This window comes from Staurois parvus, unplaced genomic scaffold (genome assembly GCF_062004578.1).
Source record: "Staurois parvus isolate SC_StPar_1 unplaced genomic scaffold, SC_StPar_1.0 ptg000193l, whole genome shotgun sequence".
NCBI lineage: Eukaryota > Metazoa > Chordata > Amphibia > Anura > Ranidae > Staurois > Staurois parvus.
In genome coordinates this window covers 189,403-215,000 of record NW_028317989.1, presented here as the reverse complement: position 1 = coordinate 215,000, position 25,598 = coordinate 189,403, and the positions used below count along the sequence as shown (strand labels likewise).

The window sequence follows — 25,598 nt, the reverse complement described above, 5'->3', positions numbered from 1 at the left end:
CGTTACATCTCTGCATGAAGTTGCTGGGGAAATGGTATCTGCATTGAAGCGGTTCCCTGTTTGCAGTTCCACTCACGGTCTTTTGTAGAGGAACATTCTGTCTGAAAAATGAAGGTCCAAGAATTGGATTGCTGGAGGGCTCTCTCCTAGGGGTATTGCAGAGTTTGAATTTTTCCTACCAGTGATATGGAAGATAGTAAGCACTGATGTCAGTCTATCCAGTTGGGGGGTTGTTGTGGCAGGTGGCTACAGTTCAGTGGACTTGGTCTCCACAGGAAAGAATACAGCCCATCAATTTCTTGGAACTTTGGGCAGTACACCTTGCTCTGGATTATTGGACGGACAAGCCAGTGGCACTGGTTGTGGTCAGGGTTCAGTCCGACAATGCCATGGCAATGGTATATATCAACCACCAGGGTGACACCAGGAGTTGTGTGGCTCAGGAAAAAATGAACCACATTCTGTGGTGCCGTCTCTGTCAGCAGTACACTTCCTGGTATGGAAAACTGACAGGGTTTTTTGTTTTCCAAGTCGTCAGCAGCTAATACCGGCTCAGAGGTCCCTGGATTCCGAGACATTCTCTGCAATCTGCCAGCATTGGGGACTCTGGATGTGGATCTACTGGCTAGTTGGGTGGTGCCGGGACCAGCATCCCACTGGCAATAGAAGTAGATGCACTGGTAACACCTTAGGAACTAGTTCTCCCTAATCTATTCCTCCCCCCGATTCAAATATTGCCATGTCTTTTGCGCAGGATCTGGGAGGTAGTAACACTGATAATACACTGATAATAGTGGTAGTCCGTCCTAGCCCAGGAGGGCTTGGTACACCGACATAGTGAATCTGTCAGGGGATGCTTCTTGTATCCTGCATTAAGATCGCTAGGATTGAAGGCTTGGCAGTTGAAGCCCAGGTCTGGAAGGATCGGAGAGTCTTGGGTCCAGTTGTCTCCACACTGTTGAGTTCTAGGAAGCCGGCTCCAGGGAGCTTCCTTTACAGGACCTGGAAATCTTATTTGCCTGGTGTGAAACTAGGAAGTGGCACTTGCGGAAATATGTGAATGGGACATTTTTGTCCTTTCTCCTATCCAGAGGGAAATTGAATTTGGTTTTAAGTACCATTAAGGGTCATATTTCGGCTCTATCCATTTTTTTTTTTCCAGAGACTGTTTCTCACTCCTTGGTTCATTCTTTGTGCAGGGTGTAATGCGGACAGTCCTGCCTATAAGGCCACTCTTGTGTCCTTGGGACTTGAACGTGGTCTTTGGCTGTCCTTGCAGAAGCCACCTATTGAACCAATTTGAGAGATTCCGTAAGTAACCAAAGAAGCCACCTCTCCGAGTCAAAAGACTATCGCTTCGGAAGGAAGAGTGTCAGAGCTGGCCGCTCTTTCTTGTAAGGAGCTGTTCTTGGTCTTGCATTATGATAAGGTGACGTTGCCTCCTCATTCATCCATCTTTCTTGCCTAGAGTGGTTTCTAGTTTTCACTTGAATCAGGACAGTGTCTTGCCTTTCTATTTTTCCCAGTCCACATTTGGCAAGGGAATGATTGCTGCATACTCTATCCTTTCAAGTGAGAGCACACTCTGCTAGAAGCATAGGAGCCTCCTGGGCAATTCGCCTTCAGGCTTCGGTTGCTCAGAATTGCAAGGCTGCAACCTGGTCTTCAGTACATACATTCACGAAGTTCGTCCAAGTTGATGTTAGAACTACAGAGGATGCTGCCTTTGGCCACAGTGTCTTACAGACAGCAGAATAGGTTCTTTTGACTGATGACGATGTCTGGGATTTGTGTCTCCCCTCCCTCAAATGTATTGCTTTGGGACATCCCAGATAGTAATGATTATAGCCTGCTCTGTGTCCCGTGATGTATGATAAAGAAAATTAGAATTTTTTTTCTACAATCTTACCTGTAAAATCCATTTTTTTAGCATATTACAGGACACAGAGGTCCCTCTCCTACTTTTTTTTATAATTTCATTGCTTGCTACAAAACTGCAGTACTTCCTGTATAGGAGGGGTTATATAGGGTAGGACTTCCTGTTTGAATGATCTCTCAGTGTCCATTCACCTATAGGTGGTGCATAACCAGATAGTATTGATTATAACCTGCTCTGGGTCTTGTGGTGTACTCCAAAAAATCAATTTTACAGGTAAGAATGCAGAAAAAAAAATCACATTTTTAACGTGTGCGAAAAATTAAATGCCCCTGTAGAAAAGTGGTTAACAGTGCCCATAATATTTTGTTCAGCTGTGAATTTATATACTTGCCTCAGGTTTAGTTCTTGAATTAAAACCTAACTTCAGGTTTCATGTAACTTGAAAGAGTTTGTTTGGACCAAGCTGGTCCAAATGAACTGTTTCCTTCACTAACACATGCACCTTCTATCAGCAGCTACATACAGTGCTGTGTGTTGGCAGCAGGATGGGGACTTCCAGTCCATTTCCAAGAACAAAATGGAGTCAGACTGAGTGCTGCTCAACCATTCAAAAGAAGCTTTCTATTTTTATGAATGAATACAAGGCTTCCTCTGGCTGAGGTGGAGATTGTAATAAAGTAGATGAAATTAAAACATGATGTTGCGCTATGGGCAGCACAGTGGCTAAATGGTCAGCACTTCTGCCTGGCAGTACTAGGGTCGTTGGTTTGAATTCCAACCATGGCACCACCTGCCTGGAGTTTTCATGTTCTCCCTGTGCCTGTGTGGGTTTCCTCCGGGTACTTCGGTTTCCTCTCACACTCCAAAGACCTGCTGGTAGGTGAATTGGCTCCTGTCTAAATTGGCCCTAGTATGTGTATGTATGAATGTGAGTTAGGGACCTTAGATTGTACGCCCCTTGAGGGTTAGGGACTGATGTGAATGTACAATATATAAATATATATATATATGTAAAGGGCTGTGTAAATTGGATGGCATTATATAAGTACCTATAATAATAAATGCTGCGCTACTCAAAAATAACCTTCTCACAAAATACGACTAAAAATAAACACCCCACAAAGCACTCCATACAATCATAAGTAAAAATAACATGAATGAAAATAGTGACATAAATACAACAACCAATGTGACTGACCAATAAATAATATAGTATAAGGTTATATTACGATTATAATGATGAATTAATTATAGCAACACAGTGGTTTATTCAAACCAACTGCAAAGTAACTAATAGTGACAAAAAATCATATGTGAAATCTTATAAAAAGTGTAAAGTCCCAATTGGTGCATAAATCTTCTATTCATTGTGACAAAGTAGTTACTGGATAATAAGTTTAATAGTCGATTCATTTCTGCATCTTTTTAATATGAATATTTTTGTCTTGTATATATTTTATAGTTTAAAGTTGCCCTATTTAGTGAAAATTATGTTTTTATATTTATTAAATATTTTTGTTTTTGTTGCTTTTTATGGTTGCCTCCTGTAGTTGATCCAGCTCCAGACACTGCTGTACTGGATCAGAGCCAGATCAGAACCCAAGTTCTACTAGCTACAGGGAGGTTAAGCGCACGCACAGAGCAGAATATTACCCGACAACTGTTGGAGGTAAGCTGTTCAAGGTAACATTTATGTGTTACACATACATTACATTTATGGTTTACCCAGCAGGAATTTTACATAAGCTGCTCTCTCCTACAAGCCCATCTGTGGCCATGTTCACATGAAAGAAACCTGATGTTTTTATCTGTCTTTTTTTTTAAGTTTGTCTTTTTATGGCGGAATCTCTTATTACTATGTCACCAGAAACTAGACATATTGCAACCAGTCAAAAAAAAAGTGAAACCTATGGGGTCTTTGGTAATTCTACTTTGAGCCATGCACATGCCATGTTAAAAGTTATTTCCTATTGAATTCAAAGGGCTTGTCCCCTTATAGATGACTACAGTTCAAGTTTGCTGACTACACAAGGCATCTTTGCTTGGGAGGGGTAAATACACTCACCCGACACTTTATTAGGTACACCTGTTCAATTGCTTGGTAACACAAATTGCTAATCAGCCAATCACATGACAGCAACTCAAAGCATTTAGGCATCGAGACGTAGTGAAGATGACTTGCTGAAGTTCAAACCGAGCATCAGAATGGGGAAGAAAGGGGATTTAAGTGACTTTGAACATGACATGGTTGTTTGTGTCAGACGCGTTAGTCTGAGTATTTCAAAAACTGTTGGTCTACTGGGATTTTCACGCACAGCCATCTCTAAGGTTTACAGAGAATGGTCCGAAAAAGAGAAACTATCCAGTGAGTGGTTGTGTGGACGAAAATGCCTTGCTGATGTCAAAGTTCAGAGGAGAATATGCAGACTGGTTGCTGCAACATTCAGATGGTAGGGACAGAATTTATCATAAAGAACGTGAAAGCATGGGTGCATCCTGCCTTGTATCAATGGTTCAGGCTGGTGGTGGTGTAATGGTGTGCAGGATATTTTTCTTGGCACTAGCCAGGTGTACCTAATAAAGTGGCTGGTGAGTGTATAATTCTAGTGGATTTCTTTAGTCAGTTATGTCATATTCTGGGTCCCGGGCAGTAAAATTCCTCTTGGTGAATATATACCTTACTTCAAAGCCCAAGGGCCAGCAAGCTACAAATCGTCACTGAAGTCATCCATATTTCCATTTTGTGGACCACAATTTTTACCAGCCTTCAAAGCATAGATGGACATCAAGTATCAACAGATTATGCCAACATATGGAATTGAGCGCAGGGTTCTCCTCCTGTTAAGTAGAGGTGCCCTTTGAAGTGGACTTATGTTAACATAAAGCTATGTTATGTTGTGTTATGCTTCAAGTTCATGCTGCTCTGGGTTCTCTCCTGAGCTACACTTCAAACTGGAAGCCTAGGCGTTCAATCATATGATCTCTGCTGAAGGGGAGGTTTAACTCTTAAATTGATTGTTCTTTGTTTTAGTAGTGCTTATGAGACCAAGTTTCTGGGATTTTGCATTTGAGCAGCACTGCAGAACCTGGAACAGTATTTTCTCCTTTTAAGTGTAGTATTGCAGACTTTTTTATCTATACCAACAAGGCTGCTGACATATCTTTAAAGAAGATCCATGGTGATATCTGATGTAATAAACTAAGAGGTGCATGCTTTTTATGCTGTGATCTGCAGATCCAGTGTTGGCATCACAGAATAAAAATAGTGACTTTCTAAAAGTCTTTGTATAACGATCAACCCCCTGCTTGTGAGAAAACATAGCAATGCTGTCCTATTGATAGGTCAATGGAGCTTCAGACATTGCATTGAAATGATGGCCTTTCTCCATAGTTGGGATATGAAGATATTAGGGAAGGGTTGGGGTGGTGGCACTCCAGGCAGTGCAGGAGCTGCCCATTACTACAGAAACTGTTGTCTTATGCGGTTAGCTGTAAGGTGCAGCTCTTATTTTTTTTCCACTAGGTGTCACCAAATGTTTTCTTTCCGTTTGCACCTAGTGCACCAGATAATTTTTTTTTTCCAGATTCCTAACCTACCTTCATTATATTTGTTTTGATTGATAATGACTGTGATTTCCTTATTGCACTTATATTATTTCTTTCATTGTTTTTTTCATTCAGAGAGTGCGGGGAAGGTATGGTTTTTCTCACGGAGAGCGATGCCGTATGACTTCAAAGTGAGTGTTATTAAATTTAGTAATAGAATTGAAAGCTTTGGTAAGCACATTAGCTGATGTGGAGAGAAATAAATTTCTGTGTATCTACGTCACAACTACCGCAGCCCTTTTGACGGAACTCTTTTCATTGCAGTTTTCTGCCAAACAATGTGTCTGCCACAGATACATACTCCCAAAAGGCATTCTGCGGAGTATATTCTCAAGATGGTGCAATCTTTATGTCGGCCTGCCAGGGTATAGTGGTTCTTCCATTTTCCTATACTGTTAACAGTTTCTTTTTTTCAAATTAATTTGATCTCTTGAAACTCTAATACTTCCCCCTGTTCTATGTGTTCATTTTCTTGCAGAATTAGATGTAACAATTAAGCAGATATGAGCCTGTATGCAGTGTATAATTTATGGTTCTGGTTCTCATAATGTAATGGGAAGTGTCTGTGTCATACTTAGCAGCCATATTGTACTTCTCACCTACTGGGCTTGTGAGAAAATGAACACCTAAATGTGAATAAATTCTGAAGACCGCCCCTCACTTTTTTTTTTTTTTTTTTTTATTCTTGAGTATTTAGCCAAAAGTGTCTGCATGGCTACCCATTAGCATTAGAATTGCTGTTACCACGAGGGAAATGCTAAAATTATCCTAGAGAGAGTAACTAATTAGATGTTTGCAAAACTACGGTGGCATTACTTCTCCAAGTAGCTTCTCTTTAGAAAGTACATGTCAACTGGAAACCTGTAACAACTGCTTGAAGACTAATTATGTTTGCATAAAGCACATTTCACATCCCTGGTGTACAGCAAATGAAAATAGTTCAATCATGTTTCTTTTCATTTCATCTCATTTTCAAAATATATGCAGAATCCAAACAAGGAACTTCCAAGTTGCCTCTGTGAGAGGGTACAAACAGGGGAACATATATAGCTTTGTCTAAATTGGGTGCAGCAGTACACAAGGTCCAGACTTACCCAGGGCATCTGAAGGCCTGTCTTGTGCATACCAGATGCTAACTTCTGATCCAGTCCTTCCTACCCTAACCTTTGTCACTCATTCAACTTTTGCATTACTCTACAGAACTTCTATTAACTGTTCTGAGAAAAGGATAGGCAGAAAAACTTGGAGCTTGACTTTCAGTGGTTTATATAAATTGATTTGGGTGGAGCTCCCCCAGCTTATATGTGAGCGAAAGAGCACCTTTAGAGTAAAATAATTTATGAGCGAAAGAGAATTAGTCCATTAAAGCTGAATTCTAGTCCATAGTTACATTAGTCTAGTTTTGACCATTGTACTATGCATGTACCATACCTAGCTGATCTCCATAGAAGCTGGAAATCACTGTGGTAGGCATCACTGCAAAGCATACTCTGATTGGAAGAGGTGGAGATCATAACATCACTGCCCCTCCTCTCCACCTCATCCAGTCAGAGAACGCTTTGCATTCATTGAGAAAAATGAAAACTGTTTTCTGTTAGAGGCCGATGCCAAGCGAGCAGCCTCCTGTGTTCACTAAGCAGCAGGGCAGCCCCTTGGCACAGGGCCCAAAAGCTCGCAGCAATCACTGTATTAGTTGCACCCAGCTTTCATGAGAAATTGCCAGTTATAGCACATGCAGTAGTTATATTTGTGCAAGATGGACCAATGTAACTATGCAAAAATAGCCATACCTGTAATTCAGCTTTAAGTTCCTCTGCAACACTTGCAAAATATTAATGTTTTCCTTCTCTCTTATCTCTTTCCTTTCCCCATGTATCTTAAATTTTCTTGATTTGTCTTAGATCAAAATATTCGCCTCTATGACTGCCGGTATGGAGCCTTCAGGAAGTTCCGGACTGTAAGGGCCCGAGATGTGGGCTGGAGCGTACTTGATGTGGCTTTCACTCCAGATGGAGCACACTTCTTGTACTCTAGCTGGTCCGATTACAGTCAGTATACACATGGTTTTCTTTTATCTATCCTTGCAAATATCAGTCAGCAGGACTAATAACTTTGCCATGGAGAACATACACATTGAAATTACATATTCTAGTCCAGTGAGAGTAAAACCTTTCATCTGAGGTGTTGTTGAAAGCATTTAGCAAAACAGAGTGAAAGAATAATCTATTTCTAAACTTTCATATTACAATAATTTGTTGATTTTTGTAGTTCTAACAGTTTGTGTTTTTTAGAAAGTAGCCACATCCTGAGCAGAAAAGCCCATCCACTGCCTGCATGCAATAGAGAAGGACTCTTGCTCTCTGTAAGAAAATAATCTTCTCTCTGCAGTGGTCTGATGTTCCCCCTTACTGAGTCAGACATAAAGCTCTGCAGTCAACAGAGTTCATGCTGACAAGGTACAGAGCTTTCTACTCAAGCTGTAGCTTCCATGTAAAGAAAACAAACTGTAAAGATCACCACATACATTACAATCTGACTGTAGTATGGAGGCCTGTCTAATTACAGATTGATTGGATAGTTTAGGTAGGTCCTCACGTTACATAGAATTGGTAAACCTAAAGTTGATTGTCCAAAGATTTTTCTGTAATATGCATGATAGGAAAGCAGGAATTAAAGCTGCAGATATTCACCTCCACTCAAACAATCCAACGTCCACAAGGTCTCTTGCCAGCGCCAACATCTTCTTCCAAGTGCCGGGTCTTCAGTGGTCTTGAATGGCTGGAGCAGAATGATGCAACTCCCACATATGTGCGATAGTTCATTCATGGCACACAGGTACCATGCTGAGAATGTACCCTGAGCTGCACGTTTATAGCTCAGTGTACATTGTAAGACTTTGAAAAGGCAGGTAAGTTTTTTTGTTTTTTTTTTTTTTTTGCAGAAGAGACATTAATATGTTTGTTCTGCAATATATACCCTGCTTCTTCACAGTTTGTTGCCTTTACACTTTAGTTCCACGTTAAGATGAAAGCTCACTTGGGCTTTAAAGTGTTATTAAACCCAGGACCCTGGGCTCCCACAGTACACAGAACATGGAAGTGCTATTATTTTAGTAAATATAAACTGCTAGATACCTTTTCTCATCAAAGTTAGAGCAGTCTTGTGACTTCTATCAGTGTCCAGCCGAGCACTGGCTAAAGCTTGTAGGAGGAGATTTTATTGTGCCGTAGGAGGATACAGAATCCCTGATCTCTGTCTGGACAGTGCTGATTGGCCCTATGCTGATCACTTGCACTCTCCCAAGAAACAAAAAACCTCTCTAGCAATACACACTAAACTGAGCATGTGCAGAGTGGCTTCACACGATATGTCTTATCAGAAGATAGGAGGGGAACACTGGAAGAAGGGGAGGACCAGAGAAGTCAGGATCAAACAGTCTCTTTTTGTAATGTAGAGTATTAACCCCTTAGGTTCCACAGTGAGTATAACAAGCATGCTTTACTGCATATAAAGACTGATTTTACTGGTGTGGGATTAGTAACACTTTAAAGCAAATCAGAAAAGCAGTAATTCACCTGGGCTACCCTTTAGCAGCAGAAACTGGTTTAAGAAAGAATATCTGTACTTTCCACAAGTGCCAAAACCATAAATACTTGCTGAAGAAAATAAGGAATTTTTATTATATTGTCATTTTGTGATGAAACAATCTAGTAAAGGCTAGGGTTAGGATTTGTATAGAGGTATATATGGGTTTCTGACTACTTTCTTGTCTACTTTTTTATTACCTATATAAACTGACAATTATGAACTGGTTCATAAAGGCTTTATTGGATAAACAGTGAAGGTGGCCAGGCACATTAGATAGTCAGACACACCACTATTTTGTTTCAGATTAAGCCCCACTGCAGCCAAATTGCTTTAAGTTTGAGCAGAGTGGAGAGGGGTTAAAACCTCTGTCATGTGTTTATTGCTGACTTTGTCTTCATTGGGAATATTGCCCTAAATTCTGTTTTTGACAGCGACACACTGGATAGGAAGAAGTAGCTCCAAGGGTGCACAGGAAAAAGTAAAAAGCTTTTTATGAGTGGAGGTGTTATCTTCTGTTTTTTCATTGCTGTCCTTGTGTCTTCATTGACATTTACCTTTAGAAAGGAAAAGGGGGGAAATCTCTTCAACCTGGACAAAAACAACAAATGAAAAGTCAACAGACTCTTACCTTTCCTCTCTGTGCACAAAACAAAAACTTGCCTGGAAATGGACCTTATGCTTCAATATATACAGTCAGGTCCATAAATATTGGGACATCAACACAATTCTAACATTTTTGGCTCTATACACCACCACAATGGATTTGAAATGAAACAAACAAGATGTGCTTTAACTGCAGACTGTCAGCTTTAATTTGAGGGTATTTACATCCAAATCAGGTGAATGGTGTAGGAATTACAACAGTTTGCAGATGTGCCTCCCACTTGTTAAGGGACCAAAAGTAATGGGACAATTGGCTTCTCAGCTGTTCCATGGCCAGGTGTGTGTTATTCCCTCATTATCCCAATTACAATGAGCAGATAAAAGGTCCAGAGTTCATTTCAAGTGTGCTATTTGCATTTCGAATCTGTTGCTGTCAACTCTCAAGATGAGATCCAAAGAGCTGTCACTATCAGTGAAGCAAGCCATCATTAGGCTGAAAAAACAAAACAAACCCATCAGAGAGATAGCAAAAACATTAGGCGTGGCCAAAACAACTGTTTGGAACATTCTTCAAAAGAAGGAACGCACCGGTGAGCTCAGCAACACCAAAATACCCGGAAGACCATGGAAAACAACTGTGGTGGATGACCAAAGAATTCTTTCCCTGGTGAAGAAAACACCCGTCACAACAGTTGGCCAGATCATGAACACTCTTCAGGAGGTAGGTGTATGTGTGTCAAAGTCGACAATCAAGAGAAGACTTCACCAGAGTGAATACAGAGGGTTCACCACAAGATGTAAACCATTGATGAGCCTCAAAAACAGGAAGGCCAGATTAGAGTTTGCCAAACGACATCTAAAAAAGCCTTCACAGTTCTGGAACAACATCCTATGGCCAGATGAGACCAAGATCAACTTGTACCAGAGTGATGGGAAGAGAAGAGTATGGAGAAGGAAAGGAACTGCTCATGATCCTAAGCATACCACCTCATCAGTGAAGCATGGTGGTGGTAGTGTCATGGCGTGGGCATGTATGGCTGCCAATGGAACTGGTTCTTTTGTATTTATTGATGATGTAACTGCTGACAAAAGCAGCAGGATGAATTCTGAAGTGTTTCGGGCAATATTATCTGCTCATATTCAGCCAAATGCTTCAGAACTCATTGGACGCCGCTTCACAGTGCAGATGGACAATGACCCAAAGCATACTGCAAAAGCAACCAAAGAGTTTTTTAAGGGAAAGAAGTGGAATGTTATGCAATGGCCAAGTCAGTCACCTGACCTGAATCCGATTGAGCATGCATTTCACTTGCTGAAGACAAAACTAAAGGGAAAATGCCCCAAGAACAAGCAGGAACTGAAGACAGTTGCAGTAGAGGCCTGGCATAGCATCACCAGGGATGAAACCCAGCGTCTGGTGATGTCTATGCGTTGCAGACTTCGGGCTGTAATTGACTGCAAAGAATTTGCAACCAAGTATTAAAAAGTGAAAGTTTGATTTATGATTATTGTTCTGTCCCATTACTTTTGGTCCCTTAACAAGTAGGAGGCACATATGCAAACTGTTGTAATTCCTACACCGTTCACCTGATTTGGATGTAAATACCCTCAAATTAAAGCTGACAGTCTGCAGTTAAAGCACATCTTGTTCGTTTCATTTTAAATCCATTGTGGTGGTGTATAGAGCCAAAAATGTTAGAATTGTGTCGATGTCCCAATATTTATGGGCCTGACTGTATAATATGGAGTGTGTGTGTATACTGTATATATCTACACTTATTTTGTGAGCTATTGGCTGTTAGGATTGTGAACACTGTAAATGTGTCATCTAGTTTGTCACCAACTCATGATAAAGGGCTGTTTTCTCAGATGACTTTTGTTTTGGGTCTTGGAGCCCGGAGTCTTTGCAGAGTTTTGGTGGAATAAATTTTCTATTCCCAAGTCCACATCTTACCTGTTAGCCAAATCTCACTAATTAGTCTCTGTTGTATACAGGCCTTGTTTTATTTGAGCTAACTGATGCTGGAGGCTTTCTCTCCTTCTCTCTGTCTGCTGTGGGAGTCTGCTGCTGGGTGAAAAGACTGAGTGCTGACAGAACACCAATAAGATACCAAATTTGCCTATTTCTTGTGGGGAGTCCATTAGAGGGCACCTCAGAAAATCTGATATTTTGTTTTAAGCTATGAAGTTGCTGTACTCCTGTACTGATACTGTGCTAGTTTATCGCTGCTAAATAAAAGTGCTGGATAAAAAGTCAGGAAAAGCCTGCATTAACTGTATGTATTATATATAGTACATATGTATGTAATATATAGTGCACTTTTTTTTTCTTCACTAGAATCTATGTGCCAGAATTACTTCTAACCAATATATATTAATTAGTTGAGGTCACCGGCAAAAAAAGCACTTGGATAGGGGTTATTGCATGCAGATATTTTTGCTACAGTTTAGTATTTTTATTTTTTACATTTTCTGTTTGTTTTGTTTTTTTCCGACGTGGCAATAGTGTAACACAATTGTATCTTGAGTGTTTTTTTTATTGTTTAAGCTGCTGTTGCTTATTCTTTCTTTGGCTAGATAATGTGGCAGTTCCCAGCATTCCTGCACAGTTTCACTCATTCTTGCTATGGATTTAGATGAATGCTACAAACATATTGATAAGAACTAAAAACATCAGTGTATAAATATATTGGTTGCAAGTTTTACTTTACCACTGGGGTTTTATTTTACTCCTGCAATTGTACAAGCCATCTGTGTATTTTATGATGTACCATTTTATCTCATTTTAGTTCATGTCTGCAACATATATGGTGAGCCGGAGTCACACACTGCACTGGATCTCTGGTAATAACCTTAAAGGAAAGCTGCACTGAAAGAAAAATGTAGGCTGCCGTTGGCTGATCTGCTAATGAAAATACTAGTTTCCTGGCTGCCTCTAATATCAATGTTTTTGTGTCATTGACCGAAAAATAGGTATGCAGAATGAATTCAGCAGTGTCAACCTATATATTTGTTTTAGTGCAGATTTCCTTAAGATTTTGAGATATTACATTTATACTTTCCAGTACACCTGTATGATACCTAAAATTAAATATCTGTAATATTTTATTGCCTTTTTGTCCACAGTCCCTCAGAGCGACGTTTTGCTGTTTTCTCCCTCACAGTATCTTGTGATGGACGGGAAGTGCTTGGTGGGTGAGTAGTTATTAGACGTGCGTAGCATGAAAATGGAAGGCTAATAAAAGAATACTGTATATACCCACACATATATTATAGGTTGACTATAAACAACATTCTGTATATGTCTGGAAACAGCCATGTTTCCCAGTAAATCACTTGGGTGAACTACTGGGAATATTCAGAAGGGATTTTTCATATAACAGTATTGGTATATTGTTTGCGATTTATAGTTGGTCTTCAGCAATATCTATGCACTTTTTTTCTACAGAGCCAATGATGGATGTGTGTATGTGTATGACCGAGAGCAGAACCGTCGAACACTAAAGGTATAATCTGTCTTGGTCCTCCATATACGTTTACAGCATTTTGTGATACAAGGGTTTTTCTCTTTTCTATTGTGGAATTATTGAACTTGTTTACAAATTGCAAACAGATAATGCTTATCTATGTGTGTCTAAGGCTGGCCATACATGAGTGATTATTTTTTTTTTTTGCTGTTCAACCAGAAGGTTGAACGAAAGAAAATGACTTGAATTGAGTGTGTGGATGGGGGGAATCCTTCCTCTGGTCCTTTGTATTCTGACAGCAGGTAATAAACTGGTCAGCACTGCTGGCTATAGCTGGTGGTGCTGATATAGAGAAAAGTTTCCAACAGCTTGGTTGTATACAAGTCAATTGACAATAGATTGACTTTTGAACAGCCAGCCCACACATGATTGCAAACTCAGCCTGTCCCTGCTGAATGGGCCGAATTTCAATCCATGAATATCTGGCTTAAGTTTGCTTACTTAGAGGTCACAAGTAAATTCATGCAACTCAAGGTTTCTGCAGTTCAGTTTTAGGCCAGGTCAGGTTATATTAAGCTCCACGAGCAGGGCCCTCCTATTCCTTCTGTACTGAAATGTATTGGAATTGTACTGTCTCCCTTATATTTTAAACCGCTGCGCAAACTGTTAGTGCTATATAAATCCTGTATAATAATAATAATATTAATACTAAAAAAAAGAAATTAAAAGCAATAGTTGTCAGTATTCTTCTATAGGATTACTAAATATATCAGTTGAGTGTTGGAAAATACTGGTCCACTCTGCAAGTTTTAGGAGGAAGCTGCATTTTTTTCATTGGAATAATATTAGAATGTGTTTTAAATAAACCAAGTTGCTGTTTATATTTCTGAGTGTTACAGCAATAGCAAAGCATAGTGTATCTGCTTCTGTTGTATCAAAATATACAGTTAAGCTGCTTTCACATTGATATGTTTTTCTTCCACTTCTGCGTTAATAAAGCAGAAGAAAAACATGTGACCATGAAATCCTATGGAACTCTTCACACGAATCCATTTTTGGTCCGTTGCGTGTTTTAAAAATCCTGCTTGCTGCGGTAAAAAAACCACACCAAAAACGTACCACCATCTTGAAATGAATGGAAAACACAGTAAAAACGCACCCACATTGTGTTTTTTGGTGCGGTTTTTGAGTCACATGGCTGTTAAAAAATACACCGGAAATGCGTTAAAAATGAGGCAAAAAAGGCATATGTGTTTTTGCTACATATCTGTGTGAAAGTAGCCCTAGGCCTCATGCACACTGAGTGCTTGCTCAGCTCCCCTGAATGCATTTTCTCCTGGAAGGAGAAAAGCTGCTTAAAAAAAGCAGTAAAAGTCAGATTAAAAAGTTAATGCACTCTATTGGCCATTAACTTAGTTTAGGCGCATTCTATGTATTTATTTATTTATTTTTTCTGCCCAAAGATTCCTCTACTAACCGCTGGTGGTTGTTTTTTTGGGGGATTTTCAGCCTTTAGATGCACCTCTTCTAATATGTCTGTAAACGCCTGTGTGTGCATGACCATATAGGCTAACATAGACGTGCGTTTACAGGATGAAAAAAAAAAAGTCTGTAAACCTTGTCTTTTTTTTTTTTTATACATCTTGTGTGCATGAGGCCTTATTGTATAGTAATAATATAGTATATCAGGCCTTGACAAATTTGCTTTAAATCGAGGAGCCAGCTAAAAAAAGTTTGGAGCTAGGTGGGGTAGGGGGGAGGGCAGCGAGACAAGAGGGGGAAGTGTCTTGAGAAGGGATAGGTGGGGGGGGGGGCAGTATGACAGGAGAGAGGCAGCAGGACAGGTGGGGAGACAGCAGGACAGGGATTGGGATATGGTGTTGTACAGGGGGTAATGGGTTGGGGAAAGGTGGAGATGGGGGCCCCTGTGTACAGGTAGGCTGGGTGTTTTGGAGGTATGGGGACCCCTGTGTACAGGTAGTTGGGGGTATGGGGGTCCCTGTATACAGGTGGGGTGATGTGGGGGCCCCTGTGTACAGGTAGGTAAGGTGTTGGGGGGGTATGGGGGCTTCTGTGTATAGGTAAGTGGGGTGTTGGGGGGGGTATGAGGGCCTCTGTGTATAGGTAGGTGGGTTGGTATGGTGGCTCCTGTGTACAGGTAGGTGGGGTGTTGTCTGACATTCTATTGTAAGATTTGCTTTTTAATGCTGAACTTTTTCTTCACCAGTCATCTCTCCTTGCTCATCTAGATTGACTCTCATGAAGATGATGTGAATGCTGTTGCATTTGCCGATGACAGCTGCCACATTCTATATTCTGGAGGAGATGATGCTCTATGTAAAGTGTGGGACCGTCGCACAATGCGAGAGGATGATCCTAAACCAGTGGGGGTGTTAGCCGGACATCAAGATGGGATCACCTACATTGATAGCAAGGTGAAAACAATACAGTAGCTCTGATTACACCAGTTTTTGTTAATTTATATACTTTATATATAATTAATAAGTATCAAAAATATTTTGTACAGGGAGATGCGCGATATCTCCTCTCTAATTCCAAAGACCAGAGCATTAAGCTGTGGGATATCAGGCGGTTTTCAGGACCAGAGGGACTTGAAGCCTCACGCAGAGCTGTAACACAGCAGAACTGGGATTACAGGTGGCAGCAGGTGCCCAAAAGAGGTAAGAATGCCACACAGAGAGAGTGTGTGTGTATATGTGTATTATATATATATATATATATACACACACACACACACCAAATAACAATTCTTTGAATTTGATTTTAATGCTCCTGGACTTGGAAAAGTGCTTGTTACTAAGTGGTAAACTGATTAGTATATTATATTTTCAGCTCTCAGGAAGAAACGCCTTCCCGGCGACACATCTCTGATGACTTACCGTGGCCATGGAGTCTTGCACACTTTGATCAGATGTCACTTCTCCCCTGCGTACAGTACTGGTCAACAGTATGTGTACAGTGGGTGTTCTACTGGTCGAGTTGTCAGTAAGTTAAAGACTGTTATGCTCATAATCTGCCATGTTTATAACATCAGTAACTAAAAATGATACCCAGGCTACACTTTTCTAAGCTGGCAAAATATATGGAGATAACCAGTATCTGTGCTTAATTTTAGGTTTAGTTTGCAAGACAAAACTTTTGTAGTGGAGTTTAGAAAGGGCAAAGTGTAGATTTGGTAAAAAAGCTGGGTACATTTGGTTAAAGTAAACCTGTCATTGAAACAGTTTGGGTGCTGTCATTGTTGACCTCCCTCTAAAAAATGCTAGATACCTGGCTTTTATGCAGACCACCTGGCTTCCATGAGAGTCAGAGTAAAACCAGACATTATCATCTGTATACTTATTCTGACTCAGTAACTCAAAATGCATGGAAACAACAGGGCAAGTAATAACGGGTTGGGGGGGGGGGGGGGGGGGGTTTGGAGTGAAGTACCTTTTTTGTGGTACTCAAAATCCCTTCCCAAAAAAATCCCCCCCCCCCCATGTATGAAAATGTTAATATCGCTGCGCATCTTGGATTGGGAGTAATAATTCAAGGCCCATTATTCACAATTACCTTTTAAACTGATGACCTGTAGGGGCTTTTACAGTGTCACCTATGGAAAATATAGGGTGCTGACGTTTGTCGCCATTTGTGTTTACTCTCTGCGTGCAGTTTACTAAAACATGAGTGATACATTGCATTTACTCAATTTACTGTGTTTTTCTACTGACTTTTTCATAAACTGTTGCGCTAATATCATGTGACATAAAAAATTGGAACTACCACTATTTTATTCTTTAGGGTGTCTGCTTTCAGAAAATATATAATGTTTCGGGGATTTACATAATCTTCTAGCCTAAAATTCTTTTTTTATGTGTTTGCAAAAAATGCAAAACCAGCTCTGGCAGCAAAAAAGGCTAATAATGAAGGCACAATCTTTTGATGGCACAGTTTATAAGCTGACATTAACATGTTTTTGTTTTCCATTCTTACAGTATATGATTTGTTGACGGGTCAGATAGTGAAGAAACTGGCCAACCACAAGGCATGTGTACGAGACGTGAGCTGGCATCCATGTGACACCAGGCTTGTGAGCAGCTCTGTGAGTGATCATAGAAATAACAAGAAAAGGGGGTGTTAAAGGCTGGGTACACATGTTCAGTTTTTTCTTTGTTCAACCCAGCGGGCTATCTCTTCCACTGTGCTATTATTATTATTTTCTGACAGAGGGCCTCCCACAGCAACCCCCCGCCCCCTCCCTGCCAGAACACACTAATCCGTGCTCACAGCCATTGGCTGCCAGCGCTGATCGGATTCTGATGGAATGCTGGTTTTCCAGTATGCCCGTTCAACAGAAGCCGGTCATAACTGGCTTCTGTCAGACAGAGAGGTGTACAATTTTTACAAAATTGGCCAATTTTTGGCCCGTATTTACCCAGCTTTATACATGCTATTAAGTATGTATGCACAGATATTCTAAATCGGTATAGACTGTTATGAGTGCCACCAACCCTGTTAAATCTTTGTTGTAATTAATTTTCTGTAAAGGATTTTATTATTTGGTGAAGGCTAACTGGAAAACGGTACAATTGCGTCTTGAGAAAAAGTACACTTGGAAATTTATAGTTCTATTCTTAAATTAATAATCTGCAATCATTAATTTATTAGATAAGCGCGGTCTGTAATGCTCTACACAGGAGCTTTGGTTTGGTCTGAACGTGGATTTCGACCAAAGTCAGAAGGAAGCTGTCGCTGCCACCCAATCAGCTGCGGCCAGGGCATTCCATTGTACTTAGAGGGGTGGGTGTTTTGTGACATCATTGACCTAATATAGCTCTGGCTCATCCTGACTAGCAGGTTGGGTGATTGTTTCTGATTTCCTACAATTTGTCAGAATTAACTTTGTAATTCCTTTGAGCAGTCTGTTTTTTGTGGTGTTTTGTAGAAAGATCTGCTAGGTCATGTCATGTGGTATTTTTTAATACTGCATGTTGGCAGAAAGTAATTGCATGCATGTGACACTGGAAAACATTCCATTACCACCTCTACCTGGAAGTAAGTTATCTGATTGTAGGTTGGCCAAGCTCTGGTACATGCCTCATCAAGCACAACAAGGACATATTTACATCTGATCACAATACTATACAGCGCACATCTATTGCGATTATCCCATTCAAAAGGATTTGGCTGTAATATACCTTAACATGAAAATTAAGGACATCCTGCATTTTTTTGCAGCACAGATTCGTTCTGGTGGTGTTGAAGTGCTAGTCAAAATGAATGGCAGCACATTACACCAATATGTGCATTTTCTAGTACTGCATGCATTTTACTGTATGTTACAGCAACATCCTTTTGTGAATGAGCCTTCAATGCTCATCCTGAAACATGTCACCTGCCACTTTGAACCCCTCCTGTCTTCCTTGTTTTTTTGTTTTGATACTTTTATAGAAGGCATAGTCATTATTTGCAAAAAGAGAAAGTTGTAAATACTTTTTGTGATAATTGTTTCTGGCAGGCAGAAATGATCTCAGTGGGCCAGTTATGGTCACCTATTTTGTTGAAATTTTTATGCTAGATTTATTTTATTCTCGAAATAAGGATATACAACACTTGTAAAGAGTACATTTTTATTTACACTATGCATGCACCTTCCAAAATTGTTTATTACATTAAAAAATACTTTTTTTTCTGAAGACTGGGTATACTGTGTATAAATACATATTTTTTTATTTGTATGTTGCATTCTGTTTGTCATATGAATTATGCAGTTTAAACTAGTGTAACGTGACAGTTTTACTTAACGTATATTTACAATTTTGAAGTCAAATTTGAGAAATTTGCGTTCCTATTCACACAGCATACCTAAAAATAATCAGTGTGTATATACAGTATATCTTCCTATTCTAGGTGTTTGGAACAGGCCCTGGACAGACTGAAAGCTACTCTGAATAATTTGAAATGAGTGGAATCTCAATTTGTCCATACTAAAAAAGAAACACACGGCGTTCCCATCATTAACTTACACTGCAGACACCCAACCTCTTTATCTTTAACCCTTTGTTAGGACTGACCATGTTGATGAGTTCTGCCAGCGCAGTACAGACATGGTTAATGATCTACTTCAGGACTAGTGATGTATCGATACATTGCTGGGCTGCAGGTATCATGCTGGTGTTGTTTTTGCAGTCGGCTTTCTTGTAAAAGCTGCAGGCATCATCCCAGTATTGTGTTTTTTTTCAGCCTGTGGTCGTCTTTCTTGTAAAAGCAATCCTAGCAGCTAATTAGCCACTGGATTGCTTTTACAAGTGGTGGGAGAAGACATCATCCCCTCCTGTTGCCTTCCGCGGCTCTCCCAGGCTCTCCCATCCCCCCCGGGAGACCTGAGTGTGCAGCTGGCTGACATAGAGCTGATGTCTGTGGCCTAAAAAAAACTGAAGCAATGCGCACTTTGAAAAACTTTTAAAAGTGATTAAAAAAATGTAAAGGGAAAGTGTAAAAATGCCCCCACCCCCCTGTGCCCGCACAAAAAAGGTGTACTCATATGTTGGTTCCACATGCATATGTAAACAGTGAGTGCACCACACATGTGAGGTATCACTGAGAATGTTAGATTGAGAGCAATAATTCTTGTACCAGATGCAGGAGCAGCAAGGAACCACACCTGTAATTAATAAATGGCATCCAAACCCTGTTGCTCAGGCTCTATGGCGCCCTCCAACCATGTGTCCAATGCAAACTGATACAGAGAGCCGGCAAATCCAAAATTCATGTGATGATTTTTATTGAATATACAGGAGTGATATGAAAGCAAGCCGATGCGTTTCGGCACACAGCCTTGTTCACTGCCGCTGTAAACAAGGCTGTGTGCCGAAACACGTCAGCTGCTTTTATATCACTCATGTATATTCATTCAAACTAACACACGGATTTTGGATTTGCCGGCTCTCTCTGTCAGTTTGCAATTCTAGTACCAGACCTCCTGTGTAAATCTAAAATGGTAAAGGCTTTTAAAGTGTTTCCTGTGGATAATATTTACGTCGTTTGTCCCCGTTGCACGGGCATATGCAATTTTAATGTGTGACATGTTTGTTATCTATTTACTCAGCCTATCATCCTCTTTTTTATTTCACCAAGCAATTGGGTATTATATTTTGTTTTTGTGCATTAAATTCATTAACGTGTACCTTATTTTTCGCTCCATAAGACGCACCTGACCATAAGACGCTCCTAGATTTTAGAGGAGGAAAACAAGAAAAAAAATATTCTGAACCAATGGACTGCAGACATAGTACAGGAAATGTCCAGAGACTGCAGGCATAGTACAGGACATGACCAAAGACTGCAGACACAGTACAGGAGATGACCATAGACTGCAGACACAGTACAGGAGATGACCATAGACTGCAGACACAGTACAGGAGATGACCATAGACTGCAGACACAGTACAGGAGATGACCATAGACTGCGGACACAGTACAGGAGATGACCAGAGACTGCGGACACGCTACAGGAGATGACCAGAGACTGCGGACACGCTACAGGAGATGACCAGAGACTGCGGACACGCTACAGGAGATGACCAGAGACTGCGGACACGCTACAGGAGATGACCAGAGACTGCGGACACGCTACAGGAGATGACCAGAGACTGCGGACACGCTACAGGAGATGACCAGAGACTGCGGACACGCTACAGGAGATGACCAGAGACTGCGGACACGCTACAGGAGATGACCAGAGACTGCGGACACGCTACAGGAGATGACCAGAGACTGCGGACACGCTACAGGAGATGACCAGAGACTGCGGACACGCTACAGGAGATGACCAGAGACTGCGGACACGGTACAGGAGATGACCAGAGACTGCGGACACGGTACAGGAGATGACCAGAGACTGCGAACACGGTACAGGAGATGACCAGAGACTGCGGACACGGTACAGGAGATGACCAGAGCCTGCAGACCTTTGGAAAGCGGGGGGGGATTGGGTACCCGAATTGACCTCCTACTTCTGCGGGGTTGTCCTCCCCGTAGTCTTGTGAGGCTGCAAGCTGTCACAGCCCGGTGCCCACACTGATGATGCTGGCGCTGGGGAGAGAAGACGTCCGGTGAAAGCAGGACACTGCTGGACCAAAGAGCAGGTTCTTCAGTAGAGCCAAGCAGCCGGCCTGGTATTCTAACACGGAAATACCGGTCCGGCCGCTCCATATTTGCTCCATAAGACACACAGACATTTTCCCCCATTTTTTGGGGGGAAAAAAGTGCATCTTATGGAGTGAAAAATACAGTATTTTTTAAAAAAAATTTTTTTTTTTTAAATATGCTGCGCAAATATTGTGTGACATAAAAATTTGCAGCAGCCACCATTTTATTGTCTAGGGCCTCTGCTTTAAAAAAGTATATAATGTTTGGGAGTACAAAGTAATTTTCTAGCAAAAAAATACCAATTTTCACATGTAAATAAAGTGTCAGAAAAGGCCTGGTCTTAAAGTGGTTAAAGTGAACGTTCTCTCCCCAACCCCTATGCTATGTGCATGACAACATGTAACAAATATAAATAGGTGTCATCCTAATTTGACTGCAAAGGTAGAAATACACTTTAAAATTTTATAGTGGGAATTGATAACTAGATTAAAATTGGTGAGATAAGGTTGGGTGCTGAAAGATGTGTGAACAGTGAAGTTTATGTAGCAAAAGTATTGTACAGAGGTCTTATGAAAGATGGACATCCAGCTACATTGATAGCCCTACTTAAAATACAATCAAACCACACTTAGATGTTCCTTGAATATTAAAACACAGCTAAACCCTCCAATCCTTTACAGCCAAGGAAGCAGCCATTGTAGCCTATATTAGATCTAGAGTTGCCATGGTGCTGCACACGTGATCAGTTATCACTCATCGGATGCCTTCAATGTAACTGGTTAGGGAAACCATTAAATTAATGGGTTTAGTTTGGCAGAATGGAAAAAACCTCTATTGCTTGGGTGAGGAAGCCATATTTTACTTCAACTTTCCTTGGCTAGGATGACAATTGTCATTTTATCTAAATCATTCATAAAGAAAAAAGGTAATTTTTTACACCATTGCTGTTTCTATTTGTTTTCACTGACATGTTTAGCCTCTGCTTATTTATGTGCATGCGTTCATTCATTTTCTTATTCCTATGTGATCTTTGTTATTCTCCTTGCAGTGGGATGGCACCGTTCGAGTCTGGGAACACCAGCAGTCAGAGTTTTATGAAGATGACCTGCATGTCCCACCATTAGACCCTGATGGTAGCCCTGCCAGCAGCTCCAGCTCCTGGTAGCCTCCTGGCCTGTCGACATGCTTTTAGAGGATGAGAAGACAGATGGTTAGAGCGTCAAATAATGTGGAGTTTGTGTGTATGTGGTACCGAATGTGAGGGAAACTTGTGTTTTTTGGTAACTTGAAAGGACTGCGAAGGTCATTTAGAAGGGTGAACCTCTCTGTAGCAGAGTTCACAAACCTGGTGGTGGGCTTCTTGGTGGGACACAGCAGCAGCACCTGTTGGGTGACGTATAGAGAAGAGATAATAATGAAAAAAATCTGTTGTGTTCCTGACATCCATATCTTAATAAACTTGTCCAAAATGTTTAATATTTTGGCTTTTGTTTTAGTGTTACACGTGTGTAGAGAGTCTATATGGTAGTCATATTTCTGTTTGTTCATGGATTTCATTACGGAAATACAATTTTGCCTGGTACTGAGATTCTAATAAGGTAAGGGATTACATGCTTTTCTTTTACAGGGGAAATGTAGAAAACATCATGTATTTGTAAGTATAGCTTAAGATATGACATTACCTGTCTAACAGACATTTTAGGAAATGGAAGTTTAGTAAGATGGCTGTATGTATAGTCAGAGCATTATTTACCATATTGGCACTTGGAGGAGGGGGGGCGGGTGAGGTATCAAATCTTAACACTTAGAGACTGTGTTACCCTTTCCAAGCTGGTCCAAACAAACCGTATACTTTACATAGAAACCTACAAAAAGTGAAGGCAGAAAAAAGACTGAGTGGTCTATCGAGTCTGTCCGTTTTTTTCTTTTGTTTTTTTTCCTTCACTTTTTTGTCTGATAATTCTATCATAATTATTCTATGTCCCAAGAATGTTTGAAGCCACTTACTATTGACTGCCTCACTACCCCTGTTGGGTTGGAAGTTTATTCCAAGTATCAACTACCATTTCAGTAAAATAATACTTTCTAAGATTAGTTTTGAACTTTCCTCCAGTTAATTTGAGGTCCTCATGTTCTTGATTTTGGTTTCATATATTGAAAATACTGCCCTCCTTATCCTTATTCACCACCTTGATGTGTTTAAAGGTTTCAATCATGTCTCCCCTTTCCCTCCCTTATTTTACTAACACATGCAGTGGCTCTCCATGCTGTATGAGCTGTATTTAGCCTCAATTACAGTATACAGCACTGTGTTCCACCAGTGGGATGGAAACTTCCCTTCCCACTCCGGGTACAAAATTGAGCCAGGTTGAGTGCTGCTTAGCTATTCACAGGGAGCTTTTTATTTTCTAAAAAAATACAGTTTTCTCTGATTGGCTGAGTCAGAGAGGCAGGTGCATGATGATCAGCCAATCAAAAATGTAATTTGAGTGCAGTAATTTGCTCGCCTTGGCCCATTGCACAAGAACGTTGTGTAAATGAGACTATTATACTACAGGCAATGAAGAAGAATTTTACTCCTCTATACGCTTACACACCTTTACTCGCCTATACCCAGCATTACTCGGGTCTTTACACACAGTTTTTGTCCCCTTGCACATGAGTGTCACAAGTTCCTGAGTAAACATCAGTAAATTATAATGCCCATGTGCAAGGGACTTTAGGGCTAATTCACACCAGTTGCGGAGTGCGGTCTGGTGGGATCATTGCAGTCTGTTGTGAATGAACCCTAAATGTATTGAAGCAAACGACAGCCAGGCATTTAGCTTTATCATAAAGCTGCCAGCAAAGGCAGCCTCCATATTTCTCTCAATACAGATTTGTAGTACACGTACACAGTGAATTTGTTTATTTTTCATCCACTCTTTCCATATGAAAATCCTATTTACCCAAAGTGAAAAAGTATTTGCCCCCTTCCTGATTTTTGTTATTTTTTTTGCATATTTGTCACATTTAAATGATTCAGATCATATTACACATAGATAACTCAAATAAATACAACATGCAGTTTTTAATTATTTAAATGATGGTTTAATTTATTAAGGGAAAAAAGCTGTTCAAATCAGCCTGCCCCCTCCCACCTTGCTAATTCATGAATGAACTGTGATTTAACCACATTTTTTGGAAAGCTGAGGAAAATTTCACTTGCCACGCCCAGGCCTGATTACTGTCAGACATGCTGAATCAAGAAATCACTTAAATATAAGCTGTCTGACAAAGTAAAGCACTTAAAAGTCTCAAAAAGCAACACATGCTGTAATCTACAGAAATTCTAGAACAAATGAGGAAAGTAATTGACATGTATCAGCCTAAAAAAGGGTTACAAAGCCATTTCTAAGGCTTTGGGACTCCAGCGAACCACTGTGAGAACCATTATCCACAAATGGAGAAAACTTGAACAGTGGTGAACCTTCCCAGGAGTGGCTGACCTATCAAAATTATTCCAATAGCACAATGACGATTCATCCAGGAGGTAAAAAAAAAATCCAGAACAACATCTAAAGAACTGCAGGCCTCACTTGCCTCAGTTAAAGTCAGTGTTCATGATTCAGCAGGCATCCATGGGAGAGTTCCAAGGCGAAAGCCATTGCTGACCAAAATAACACAAAGGCTCGTCTCACATTTGCCAAAAAACATCTTGATCATTCCCAAGAGTTTTGGGCAAATATCCTGTGGACTGATGAGACAAAGGTTGAACTGTAGCATCTTGTTACATCTGGTGTAAAACTAACTGCATTTCATAAAAATAACTTGGTGGTAGTGTGATGGTCTGGGGCTGCTTTGCAGCTTCAGGACCTGGACAACTTGCCATAATTGATGGAACCATGGGTTCTGCACTGTTCCAGAGAATTCTGGAAAAGGAGGATGTCTGGCCATCAGTTTGTGACCTCAAGCTCAAGTGCACTTTGGTTATGCAGCAGAATAATGATCCAAAACACACCAGCAAGTCCACCTCTGAATGGCTTTTTTTCTGTTAACCAATTGCCCTCCAGACGATTTACCACCTTCATGACCAGGCCATTTTGTGTGATATGGCACTGAGTTACTTCACCTGACAATTGCGCAATCATGTAGTACTGTATATAAATACAATTTTTTATTTTTTCCCCCACAAATAGAGATTTTTCAGTAGCATTTCATCACCTCTGCGTTTTTTTATTGTTTGCGCTATAAACAAAAAAAGACTTACAATTTTGAAAAATAAATTTAGGCCAAAGTGCATTCTGCTGTATGTGTTTGCT

General features: G+C 40.5%; 1 protein-coding gene across 2 annotated transcripts in view; it reads left to right on the top strand.

The window, feature by feature from the left end:
• DCAF11 (DDB1 and CUL4 associated factor 11) overlaps positions 1-22,773 on the top strand; it is a 43,190-nt gene extending 20,417 nt beyond the window's left edge. For both annotated transcript variants that reach the window (XM_089677859.1, XM_089677860.1), the window contains exons 4-15: positions 3,430-3,548; positions 5,561-5,616; positions 5,750-5,850; positions 7,387-7,533; positions 12,466-12,520; positions 12,803-12,871; positions 13,125-13,182; positions 15,393-15,578; positions 15,671-15,824; positions 15,997-16,149; positions 17,142-17,248; positions 22,346-22,773. In XM_089677859.1, the coding sequence (XP_089533985.1) occupies positions 3,430-3,548; positions 5,561-5,616; positions 5,750-5,850; positions 7,387-7,533; positions 12,466-12,520; positions 12,803-12,871; positions 13,125-13,182; positions 15,393-15,578; positions 15,671-15,824; positions 15,997-16,149; positions 17,142-17,248; positions 22,346-22,462 (1,322 nt within the window). In that variant the 3' untranslated portion in view covers positions 22,463-22,773. The remainder of the gene's footprint in view (positions 1-3,429; positions 3,549-5,560; positions 5,617-5,749; positions 5,851-7,386; positions 7,534-12,465; positions 12,521-12,802; positions 12,872-13,124; positions 13,183-15,392; positions 15,579-15,670; positions 15,825-15,996; positions 16,150-17,141; positions 17,249-22,345) is intronic.
• The last annotated feature ends 2,825 nt before the right edge of the window (positions 22,774-25,598 follow it).